Below are 12,386 nucleotides of genomic sequence, written 5' to 3'. Positions count from 1 at the left end.
GCACCTTAGTCCTCAAGCTGACATCTCTGCTCTTCAATACTTTAAAAAGTTCCTGTGCAACAGATTTGCCCAATGCAATACGTCGTCCTTAATTAGGTTGAGGAACTAAGTTTCTTTTCCTGTTTACTGACCTTTGTATCTAAAATGGACACTGGATGTTGTCATATGCCTTTTCTACATCAATTGATAGGATCATGTGCTTCTATAGCTTTACTTATGTGGTGGATTGTGTTGATTGTTTTTCTCATGTTGAACCATTCTTGCATATCTGATATGAATCCCACTTGGTCATTATGTATTTTTTTTGATAAGTTGTTGGATTCTGTTGGCTAGGATCCCTATGTTTATGAGGGATATTGGTCTATAATTTTATTTTTCATTGATGTCTTTCTTAGGTTTTGGTGTCAAGATTTTTTTTTGTTTCATAGAATGAGTTTGGGAATATTCCACCTTTTTATATGTTCTTGAGTAGAACTGCTGTCAGCTCTTCTCTGACTACTTAATAGAATTTGCCAATGAAGCCATCTGGTTGAGGGTTTTTTGTTGGTAGTTTTTTTTTTTTTTAAGAAGCCATGAGTTTTAATGTTCATTTGTGTGGATGTGAACTGATTCTGTTTCACATATGAAAGAATATAATAAATTGCATCAAATTATCAATAGTTTCTGTAGAACCACTAGTTTAGTTATTAGCTTGCATTGAATTTATTTATTACAAGCACTTATATGACCTCATTTTCTAGCAAGTGCTTTCATATCTCTCTCTACCTGATGAAATGATGTGAAAATCACAGGGGAGGCCATGCTCTCTATACTTTTTTTTTTTTTTTTTTAATTTTTGTTTTGAATTGAGTGATAGTTTACATTGGAGAACATAAGTTTTATACTCATTATATTGTATTTAGTTTCATTGCATCATCGTTCAGCAGTATTTGCTTCTGTTCCTGCTGTTGTGTGTTTTATTTGGAAGTACACAAAAACACTCATTTAAACAACCAAAGGTCACATTCTGCAATCCTGCCATCTGGCCGTCAGCACACAGCCTTTCTCGTTCCATGAGTCTCGAGTCCTCAGCTGCTCTCTCTCCTTGTCCTCTTCTCTGCTTCCATCTGTGACCTTGCCTGCCTCTCTGGATAGGGTGCCGCATTCTGCTTGTGCTCTTCTCCCTGGCTTTTTATACTTTTTGAACCATCCCCAAAGTGTTTGCAGACATTTATCTTTAGTTGTTAGTATTTCAAGTTTAATGATGCAGTTGTCTTGCCGATCAGCATTCACCATCATAAACAAAGAATTATTGCCGTTGCTTAAACAGATTGCACCACCTCCCTTCCCCTGGCAAAGCATATATAAAAAGCTATTTAGAGAGAAGCAGCATTTGCCCATTTGATTTTAGGATAATGCTCATAAGTAAGAATTCTGCACATGCATACATGTTTAGATGAGACAGACATGGAAGCATTATGCTTTGTCTCTTAGGTTTGGATATTGATGGAATCTACAGAGTAAGTGGCAACCTTGCAGTGATACAGAAGCTGAGATTTGCAGTCAACCATGGTAAGATTCTGTCACCTAGTGCTATAGCCAGAGGAATCACCCGTGATGGTGAAAGTAAAGGTTTTAAGTTTCCTGGTTCTGTGTTTTTCAGATGAGAAGTTGGACTTGAATGATAGTAAATGGGAAGATATTCATGTCGTCACTGGAGCACTCAAAATGTTTTTTCGAGAATTGCCTGAACCTCTTTTCACATTTAATCATTTTAATGATTTTGTTAATGCAATTAGTAAGTATGTCATTCACTCAGTTTTTTTCCTAGGTACTGAAAATCCTCTGTACAGCTTAAGCCAATAGAATTTATTATTATAAATGCTTTTCTAAAGCATTGTTTATTCCACAAGTTTGAAATGTGACCACCAGATGTCACTGTGCATCACCAAATATCAACTTCCAAACCATGTCATTGCTTCCCTCTTCATAAGGATGTACTGCAAAAATCTTGAATTGTTATCTCTTTTCAGAACAAGAACCAACACAGAGAGTCGCTGCTGTTAAGGATTTAATCAAACAATTGCCAAAGCCAAATCAAGATACAATGCAGACTCTTTTTAGACATCTCAAAAGGTAAGAGACTTGCTCAAATATAAAATATAGGGAGTGCATGGGGTCAGGGTCATCAGATCCAGTTACAGAGCTCAGCTGTGCTACTTACTGTCTTTATAACTTGGAAAAGATACCCAGTGACTAAAAGCCTCCATTCCTCCTATGTAGAATGGTTTAGAGGAGAAGACTACATTAAATTAGAGATTATATGTGGAGAATTTATATAATACCCAGCACGTAGTAGGTGTTATGCATGTTGTTACTGTTCACTAGTATGAAGATGAGAGTCACTGTTACCTGAGGTATACTAGTTACTCTGAAATGGAAGTTACTAAATGAGGTATGTGAGTTGTAGTCAACTTGACAGCTAACTTACCCCGAAACGGAAGACCAGAAATCAATCAGTGAACCACCAGTGGCTCATTAAAGAGCATCTGGGTACTAAAGTTACCCCAGGGAGAGGTTTTTAAGAAAACAAAACGAGTAAAGTTGGAAATTCAGTCTCTGTGTTGCAATGATATCCCCCACCCCTATTAATTAAATAGAGTTATCATCGTACCTGAGTTATAACTCGTTTACATCTGTCCTGGTGTGGCACAATGGGATAAGCACTAAACTGTTAACTGTAAGGTCAGCAGCTCAAACCCACCAGCCGCTCCTTGGTAACCCTGTTTACGGGGTCACTAGGAGTCGGAACCAACTCGACGGCACGCAACAACAGCTATTTTTAAAGCGAAGTGACAATCTCATACTATCAAGACCACATTGGTGTTTCACCAGTAAGAGTTGTCACTTTCCAGGCAGGAGGCCAGTGCTCCATAGGTGCAGCTACCACCCATCTGCTATTGGAGACTTGTCTGTGGCCAGGCTGCCGAGCAGGTGTCAGTGGGCTTCCAGACAAACACAGACCACGAAGGAAGGGCTGTTGGTGTTGTAAGTGCCATCCGGTCAGTTTTGACTCAGCCATCTTGTATGGGATTTCCAAGGAATGACTGGTGGGTTTGAACTGCTGACCTTGTGGTCCAAATCGACCTTGCGGTCCAGTGCTTGCTTATCCTACCCTACCACACCAGGACTCTCTGTCCAAAAATCTCAGCCAATGAAAGCTCGATGTGAGATCACCATGAGTCGGAGACCAGCTCAGCACAGCTAACACCATCATGTCTAATGATACCTTTAAACTACGTTTATCCCTAAGAAAACGTCACATGGAATTTTACTTGGGTCATCCAAGAAAAATGGACACTATTTCTCTTTTTCAGAATGCCATCCTGTTATGTTTGTGTTAACAATTTGAAGAATTTACTCTATTTTGTATTTTCTCTTTTAACAACTTTTTTTTTTCTTCTTCCCCTCAGAGTTATAGAAAATGGAGAAAAAAATCGAATGACCTACCAGAGTATAGCAATTGTTTTTGGTCCCACTTTATTAAAGCCAGAAAAAGAGACTGGTAATATAGCAGTTCATACTGTGTACCAAAATCAGATTGTAGAATTAATTCTTCTGGAATTAAGCTCTATCTTCGGACGCTGATTCTTTTACTGAAGACAGAACCTGTGGAATAGAAGCTGGATTCCATCAGACTTCAAATCTTTATACACAATGTATTTTTATTTTTTGGACCAAGCAGTAACTTTGATTTTGCACTTTTTTTGAGGGATCAGAAGTGGGGGGTATCAATATGTATGTTAGGCCCTCATATTTGCTGCTTTGTTGAAAGTTGATAGAACTGTGTGTAATTATGGATTGCTATCATCTTGAATGTTTGAATTTCATATTCTGAATTTCAGTAAAAATCATAACCTGCAATTTGAACCAGGCATAAATACGTGTGTGTGCATGTGTGCACACACACATATACACATACATTTACACACACACACACACTGGATACTTAGGTTAAAAAATTAACATTTTGTTTATTTTGTATTTTTTTTTCTTTCTCAAACTGGATAATATCGAATTTCTTTTTATGATTTGTAGGTTCATCACATATAGGTTTACCACTTGTTAGGAATAATATCAGTTATTTTGAAAACACTCTTGGGCATTTTAAACAAAATGAAGTATATCCGTTCTGAAACCTGTGTATTTCTTCTTCAGGGTTTCTGCATGCAGTGACAGTCTTAAGTGCTAAAGTTCATCCTAACCCAGATAAAACCCTTTGATGAAGACTTGCTGTCTTTCACTGTGTTGCACAGCATCCTTCCTGAATACCTTTGCTTGCTTGGGCAACACACTAATAAATACTACATTCAACACTGTGACAAAACTGGAGGTTTTATTTAGCATAAGTCAATTCAGGGTATTATTAGGCTATGTACACGACACTGAATTGTAGCTAACAATTCTCATTGTATCTAGTGCCGTGCTGAGTTCTTGGTATGACCCTGTGGAAATTTACTTGTTGTAAATATAGGCTAAAGACCTAATGCCCTTTAGCTTGTGTAGATAATTATTGTATAGTCTCACAGTACATTTCTAACCACGGTGTAGGTGTTGGTGTAGGTGATCTTCTCTGTGAATATTAGGTTTCCTCCAGAAGTAGGCTGGTATTTGGGGAAGGTAACTGTACGCACTTTTAGGTTTTAATTACATTTACAGACAAATCACTGATAATGCGAATGGTACTGGAAAAAATACTGAATAAACTTGCTAACTCTTAAATGCACTACAAGAGGAACCTTTTAGATTATTTAATATGTACAGAATACATTAGAAGAAATTTATTACAGAATTCTAACTCTACAATAAGAATAGTTGGAAACCCATATATAAATCAGATGGCTGTTGAATGGCAAGAGACATTGCTAAATTTGAGAATTTCTTTTTACATGACTGATGCAGATGGTTTTGTATAATAAAACAGGGTTTGGAAAGGTTTGTTACAGGGAGCATGGTCGGTTAAAGATTTTTTAAAATGTATTTTTCTAGATTAACTGCTGTATATGAAATATCTGATCTGAATAAAGAAAACTATAAGAGGCTTAGAGATTTTTCCCTTGGAAATGTGCTTTTTTTTTAAAAAAAAAATTTTTTTGTGTTTGATTTACTGGCATATGCTTATACCTCATTTATAAAAAACGGATGGAATCTCAGAGTCCCAGTGGCAGATATATTTTCCTGATTTCACACCTTTTATACTCCCTGCTGCTTTCTCACTTCCTGCTGCTGCCCTCTCCCCATTTTTGTTTCTTCAATATTTGGAAGCAACTGATTTGTAACCAAGACTCTCTTGATTAGGATTGCATTTACAATTAGGATTGCCTTCCTTAGGGAAAAAAAGATTTCTTTTGTGTGGTCTGTTTAAAAACCTCTCACCTGAGTTTTGTAGTGAAAATAGTGTGCTTGTTGTCGTGATCTTGTTAAATTGGTAACAAACCAAGTACTGGATAATTGTAAGGAAGCAGATTGTTTTGGGCAGGGATAAAAGCCTTATATCAAAATGTGTATTTTTGCCTAAAAGATGTCCTTAATAATGCAGTTTGCTTCAGGACTGGAATATATAAAGTAATTACATACCAGAAAAACAATTAGACTCAAATCAGTGATGTTCTTCCTCTCAGCACTCTTGAAAATATCAAAGATTGAAATTGTCCTGGATTTCTTGTTTCCAAGTACATATATGTGTGTCTGTGAAGTCTTAAATGTTTTATTAGTCTCCAGCTAATCAGTTTATTGTATTACTGTATGTACAGTATGACCAATGTCTTGTGTTTTCATTCTTTGTGAATTAAAAATGGTCACTTGTTTTTATAATAACAAAACCAGTAATACCTTCTGTCTCAAGAGCGTGATTTTTAGTAGGAAATATATTAAAGGCTAAAAGAAATTATCAGTGTAATTTCATTTACCTAGTAGACCTTCCTAGAGAACATGATAATGAAAAAAAGGTAGTCAGAATGGAATGTAGGGGCACAAAGTGTATTCAAATACATTATCGCATTCCCATTAGAAAAATAATAACTTTCAAACAATAAGAAATTTTGCTTTTTAATTATGGACTAGCTCTGAGTCATTTTATCTTGTAGATAACAGATAACTGATAAGTAATTTATTTATGTGCGAAGCACAAATAGAATAATTCAGTTAAACTTTGGGCAGGAGCAGATTGGGTGTGTATTATATGTACATACGCACACATATTTTGTGTCTGTGTGCATGCCATTGCATATATACATACAAATACTCATCAGTAATAATAATGGCAACTACTTGGAGACCTGAATACTATTTTTGTATCGTCCCATGCTGCTTTGCAAGCCTGTAATACTGTGTATAATAATAGTAGCTAGAGGGAAAGAGGTATTCCATGATTGTGCCAAGAGATTTTTTTTTTCCAACTCAGGGGAGAAGCTTAGTCTAATGAGATATTTAAAGTAAATGTAGTTCGTCATGATACTAATTCCTCAAACATCTTTAGGCGTTTTGTTTGTTTTGTTTTTTAATACACAGGGGAGTGCACAACATGTCATTTTAGTATAGAAAGAAACGAGTCAAATGGGCATCATACTCTCACTGGTCTGATAAAAGTCAAATGTTGGGCTGTTGCATCTGCACAGAGAATTGAAAAGGGGTACAAGTTAAGATTTTGTGGCGTTTACTATTATAAAGTTCTGCCATCAGCTCTAATGCTTGTGCTTTGAAGAACACACTTCTGTAGTGCAAGATTAGAGGTGATGGTTAATAGGGATTTCAGTCTCTTGTGTTGCAGTCTTGGAGGTGGGGCATAGTTCTTTGTGGTTGATTTTAAAAACAAAATTCAATGCCAGTATAACTACTACAATTCTGCTAAATGCTACTTTAGAAATTCCCCTCTCCACACTCCCACTTCCACCCCCCCCACACACACCCGCCAAAAAAAGGAGCAAAGCAACACCAAGTCTTAATAACAATGATGTATTAGGATCTATTGGAAATTCACAAGCTGTAAACTCAGGCCAAGCAGAGTCAGACTCAGTATTCTAGAGAAGGGGGAGGGACCGAATGCCTAATGAGACATTCTGTAACTCCTAAAGAGAAGAGTTCTCCTGAGGAATCTCAATTAGTCTCCTCAACTGAAGTTTTGTGGACCAGCAGTGGCTGTAAGTATATTCAGCTAGATTGAGCTTTTACAAATTAGCCTTATGTGAACATGGCACTTAAATGAACTCTTTCATTTCCTTCATTGCTTCCCTTCTCCCACATGGGTGGAGTGAAAGCCATACTTCCATGGTGCGCTCATAAACAGAGTACTTGTAGAACAAGGTAACTGTTTAACAAACGATTACAATAGGAATTGAATCAAGCTTGCTTTTTTACATTTTGTCACTGACCCTCCCTTTGTTTTACTTCCTCTGTTAACATTATTAGGAAAGCAGTTTTTGGTTAAGATATTTAAATACTAATGCTCATGGCCAGATCTTTCAAATAGTTCTGAGAGTTGTAGCTCAAATTGCATCTAGCACTGAAATTTGTAATCTATAATTTCAAATGTACCTTGAATCTAGAGTGGCATCAGAGGGACAAATGATGCTTTTGAGACTCTGAACAACACCTTTGCAGAGGTGGAAATCAAAACCACTGTAAAGTCATGGTACAGTGGCCAGTGAAAATGGAGTCAAAGTCTTTAAGACTACCTTTCTTCTGGACATTTTGAGAAACTATTTTGGCAATCACATCTTCAAGTAAAACTGTCTCGTTGGTTGACACAGATAGGAGAGGCTCTGTAGCAATTAGTACCTCATTCTTACGCATTTAAAATGAAGGGACTGAGCCCAGAGTTATGAATGCCTGGAGTCCTGGTGTGACACGAAGAAAACACCGGCCCGCAGGGTCAGTTTGAACCACAAGTTCGGCGGTTCAAAGTCACCAGTCGCTCCTTGGAAACCCTATACAGTGTCGCTATGAGTCTGAACTGACTCGATAGCGCTTAACAACAACGAAGTCATAATAATGCTTAGTGACACAATGATGATAGAAACCAAAAGCTGAAGAGAGCTATCTGATCTTTGTCTTTAAAGTTTGTGAGCAATTTAAAGCTTATACTGACATAATTCTTTTTTTCAAGGTTTTTATTGTGGCTTGAGTGAAAGTTTACAGGGCACATCATCAGTTTCACATTCAACCATTCATATGACTTGTTTCATTACATTGATTATAATCCCCTCCATACATCATCAGTTAACAGTGTTTCTCTCTATCCTCTTTAGCTTTTTATTTTTTGGGGAGTGAAAAAACTTTGCCTTTTTGGAATTTACAGTCTCGGCTTTTAGGGAAGGTTTTTACATTTATCTGTGGATATCCAGGGCTCATGTATGAGATTACTAACAAGCATAATTGAATAATCAGATGAGGGCCAGTTTGCTATGTCTGCTAGGTGGCTAAAGTCTGATCCTCAGAGCCTATGGTTTGGACGGTCTGCAACGCTTGGGCCCACAGGGACATGAACTCCTGACCGGGTCTGCACGGTCTGCATCAGATTCCCCCTTATTATTTGTTTAAGGGACGCTGCCTGTCTTAGGTGGTCAGTGCAAATTCCTCCATCTTACCTGTCATCGAAACTCATTGCAGCATGGCAATGGCTCTGTCTTAGGTTGCCGAGGTTCCACGTGATCTTTACCAGTCTCTGGCCACATGTCCAGCATAAGCAGCCGCCATTCAAAGAAGGTAGGGAGGGAGGAGACCGGTTGGGGACCCCATATGCAAGACGTTGCCAGACCACCACCTGCTCTAAGGTGACCAAGCAGGATCACTAATACTGGCATATTCTTGAGGAAGGAACATGTAACTATTTTCGTCTCTTTTCAAGCTTAATTTACGTTCTTTTAAAAATTTATTTTGTTGAAAGTTAATACACAACACACTAACTGAGAGTTTCTACATGCACAATTCTGTGACATTGATTACATTTTTCAAGTTGTGCAGCTCTTCTTGTTTTCCTTTTCTGAGTTGTTTCTCCCCCATTAACATGAACTCAGATTGCCCTCTAACGTTCCTAGTTACCAAGTTGTTGTCAATTTGATCTCATATAGGTCTTAACAGAGCATAGTACTCGAGACATTTTTGACTGTTGGGCTAAATTATTGAGTCCTGGTGTGATTAAATAGTCCACCTCAAAGTTGGGTTGAACTCAAGGTTGGCAGCTCAAACTCACCAGCTGTTCCTTGGAAACCCTATACAGAGTTGCTATGAGACAGAGCTGACTGGATGGCACTTAATAACATTGTTGGCCCTTAAGATATTGGGGGTATTTTTGGTTCAAGGTTTGTTTATAAGGTATCTTGTCAAAAGTTTGAGGGGTTCATTCTTCCTCCGTGACTCCATTAAGCCTGGAATCCATGAGAATATAAAATTCTCTGCATTTCCCTATTTTGATTAGGATTCTTAGGGATACTTGGTCAAAATGTTCAGTAATGGTAGCTGGGCACCATCCAGTTCTGGTTTCATGGTAAAGGAGGCAAATAGCCAGACATTCAGTATCTTCCTCTCACTTTAGGCAAAGAGACCAATTGCTGTGCCTTGTATGGCCACTTGCAGTCAAACTAATTTTAAGAGACACGTTGAAACCTATTTTCCTTCCATGGGTTGAATCTTGTGAATACAGAGATACCAAATAATAAATAGCTGCTTTCTGTTGGTCTCTCCTAGTTCTCTTCACATAGTAAACAGTATTCCTCCCCTCCTCCTAGCAAGTGATCAGACAGCAGTGGTTCTGACTGGACCTACTGCTATTCCTGAGCACACCATTGTGTACATTGATCTCTAATGCGACTCTCTGCTTTCATTGTGTTGTCCAGTACAGTGCCACTAGCCACATGAGGCAATTTAAATTTAATTAAAACTTGAAAAACTCCAATCATGCTAGCTGCATTTCAAATGTTCAGGACTAACATGGAGTTAATTGCTACCATATTGAACAGAGAAGCTACAGAACATTTTCAACATCACACGAAATATTAGTCTGTTTTAGAAGGTTGGTTATGAGAAATATACACCAGTAAAATGCAAAATGTGGAAAATTATTTTTTAAACTAGATGACCGAAAACATTACATAATACTTCATAATTAACCTCTTGCTTGTCTCAGTATATGACATTAACAAATTCAAGGAAATTAATTTCTTTAACAAAACTGCTAAACTTAAATATTTGTCCCACGTAATGATACACTTTCGTATTGAAGTTTTATTAGTTGCTATGTGCCATGGAGTCAGTTCTGACTCATAGTGACCCTGTGTAGGGTTTCCGAGGAGCTGCTGATGAGTTTGAACCGTGGGCCTTGCGTTTCAAACTGGCTTCTTGGTCCAGTGTTTTTCCTACAGTGCCACACCAGGACTCCATATCGAGGCCTGGAGGGTGGTAAATAAAATTTCCAAAACGGCTCCACTAAATTCAATCTGGTGAAAACCAATGTGAAACTGGCTTAAAAGAATCTTTGAAGTTGGCAATGTTCTCTTTTGACAATTTAGCAATGCTTTACCATCAGATCATTAACATTTCAGAAGTTTATGCCACAGTACATTTACATTTACATGTTAGGAATTACTGCTTTGTTGGAAAAGATTTCTAAGATCATTTAAAAATGAAGCAAATATTAAGAAAAAATTTCTCCTAAGAGCTCTCCCTTGGAATCCCAGTTTCTTCACCTTGTATTCACTTAAGATTGTTAGCACCCTGAAAGAAGCAGTGAAGATATTTAAGAAACTCCGTGCCAAATATAGGAACTTAAAATGGAGCTGAAGTTAAGCCATGGTGGTGGTGGTTATGTGCCATAGAGTCGGTTCTGACTCATAGTGACCCTGTACAGGTTTTCCAAGACTAAATCTTTACGGGAGCAGAAAGCCTCATCTTTCTAACACAGAACAGCTGGTAGTTTAGAACTGCTGACCTTAAGGTTTGCAGCATGATTCGTAACCACTACGCTACCAGAGCTCCTTAAAGGTAAGCTGTGGACGCAGGGAAATTGTTGCTGGTCTTAAAGCAAGTTGGTAGGTTTGCGCATCATTTGACTAGATGCTTAAACATGGAAGACGACTGATTACGGACTCCTGGGGTGGTGCTGTAGAATTAGCACTGGACTGCGAGCCTCAAGGTAGGTAGTTTAAGCCCACCAGCTGCTTCTTGGGTCGCTGTGAGTTGGAACCCCTCAGCAAAACTACCACCACCATAGAGTAGACGGTAACTTTTTGTGTCTATCAAAATAATTGCCTTTAAAGATCCCAGGACAAATTCTTTCAGAGTTTGTATTCATTTGCTTAGTTAACACACATAATCTAGCTAGAGATACTGTTGTATTTTCAATTCTGCTATCAAAGCTTTCTATTAAAAAGTGTGTCAAAAGTTCTAACTAGAAAGTATGTGTTTGTTGGTTACCCTAACTAACTCAACCTGTTGACAGAATGCCTCAGGTTAGACTTAGGTCAATTATAGGATGCTTAGGATGCAGGTGTGGCCCTGTGGGTTCATGCGCCAGACTGCAAAGCTGTTTGAACTGCAAGGTCGGAGATTCAAGCTCACCAGCTCCTCAGAAACCCTATAGGGTCGCTCTCCGGCACTTAACAACAGGGTGCAGCTTCACCATGTGGTAAAACTGAAAATGCTGCCTTTCCATCTCCCCTCCCTGCTGCTCCGCATTCCTCAGCAATTGCTATTTGCCTCTGACAGATGAGTAACTTGGAGAAACTGTAGTGGGATTTATAGGTGCCTTGTATTTAAATTGTCCAGGTTTCCTAGAGAGGATGAGCTTTCAGAGTAAAATAATCAAAGTCCTCTAGGGAAACCAATACCATGTTTTGAAACAATCTTTCTTTTATAAGGGGACAATCCCAGCGTTCTTGGATGATAGCGTTCTGATTATGAGATGTTCTGAACTCAACCCCTTATGTTAGGGAACCAAATCTGATACAACATTTCAGACCTTTGGAACAAACCTAATAATCCCTAAGGGAATAAAATTACCATGTGATTCTCACTCCTAACCAGATAAAAATGACTCATTTGCTTCAGTTCTTGTTAATTGAGGTTCACATCTACAATGCTGGCACCTGGTGATATTTTAGAGACTGCCCTCTCTTTGTGTCCTGACCTGTTGTATTGGCCAAATTGATTGCTTAAGCATTGTCAGTAACAGTGGTCCTCTGTACCCAGTTTATCGCTCGTGCCTGTGTCTTTAGTCTGTTTGGATGGCATTTCAGTTCTGCGAAATGCAAATCAGACAAAATGAGATTGTTATTTTAAATAATGGCGGTGCTGAAACATCTATGGTATAGGAGGTTGGGAAGAGAGTGTAATATAAACAATCCATTAGATCT

At 38.2% G+C, this 12,386-nt stretch overlaps 1 protein-coding gene across 3 annotated transcripts in view; it reads left to right on the top strand.

Annotated features, from left to right (window-relative positions):
- Window positions 1-3,768, top strand: part of ARHGAP12 (Rho GTPase activating protein 12) — a 109,327-nt gene extending 105,559 nt beyond the window's left edge. For 2 of the 3 annotated variants that reach the window (XM_006874035.1, XM_006874033.1), the window contains 4 exons: window positions 1,474-1,551; window positions 1,643-1,777; window positions 2,013-2,115; window positions 3,453-3,627. In XM_006874035.1, the coding sequence (XP_006874097.1) occupies window positions 1,474-1,551; window positions 1,643-1,777; window positions 2,013-2,115; window positions 3,453-3,627 (491 nt within the window). Of the gene's footprint in view, window positions 1-1,473; window positions 1,552-1,642; window positions 1,778-2,012; window positions 2,116-3,452 lie in introns of all 3 variants that reach the window. The other variant, XM_006874034.1, reaches the window with a different exon arrangement.
- Window positions 3,769-12,386: the final 8,618 nt, after the last annotated feature.

Source organism: Chrysochloris asiatica, unplaced genomic scaffold (assembly GCF_000296735.1).
Source record: "Chrysochloris asiatica unplaced genomic scaffold, ChrAsi1.0 scaffold00258, whole genome shotgun sequence".
In the NCBI taxonomy this organism is placed as follows: domain Eukaryota; kingdom Metazoa; phylum Chordata; class Mammalia; order Afrosoricida; family Chrysochloridae; genus Chrysochloris; species Chrysochloris asiatica.
Note: the sequence above shows the minus strand (reverse complement) of the source record. Positions and strands in the feature narration are given on the sequence as shown.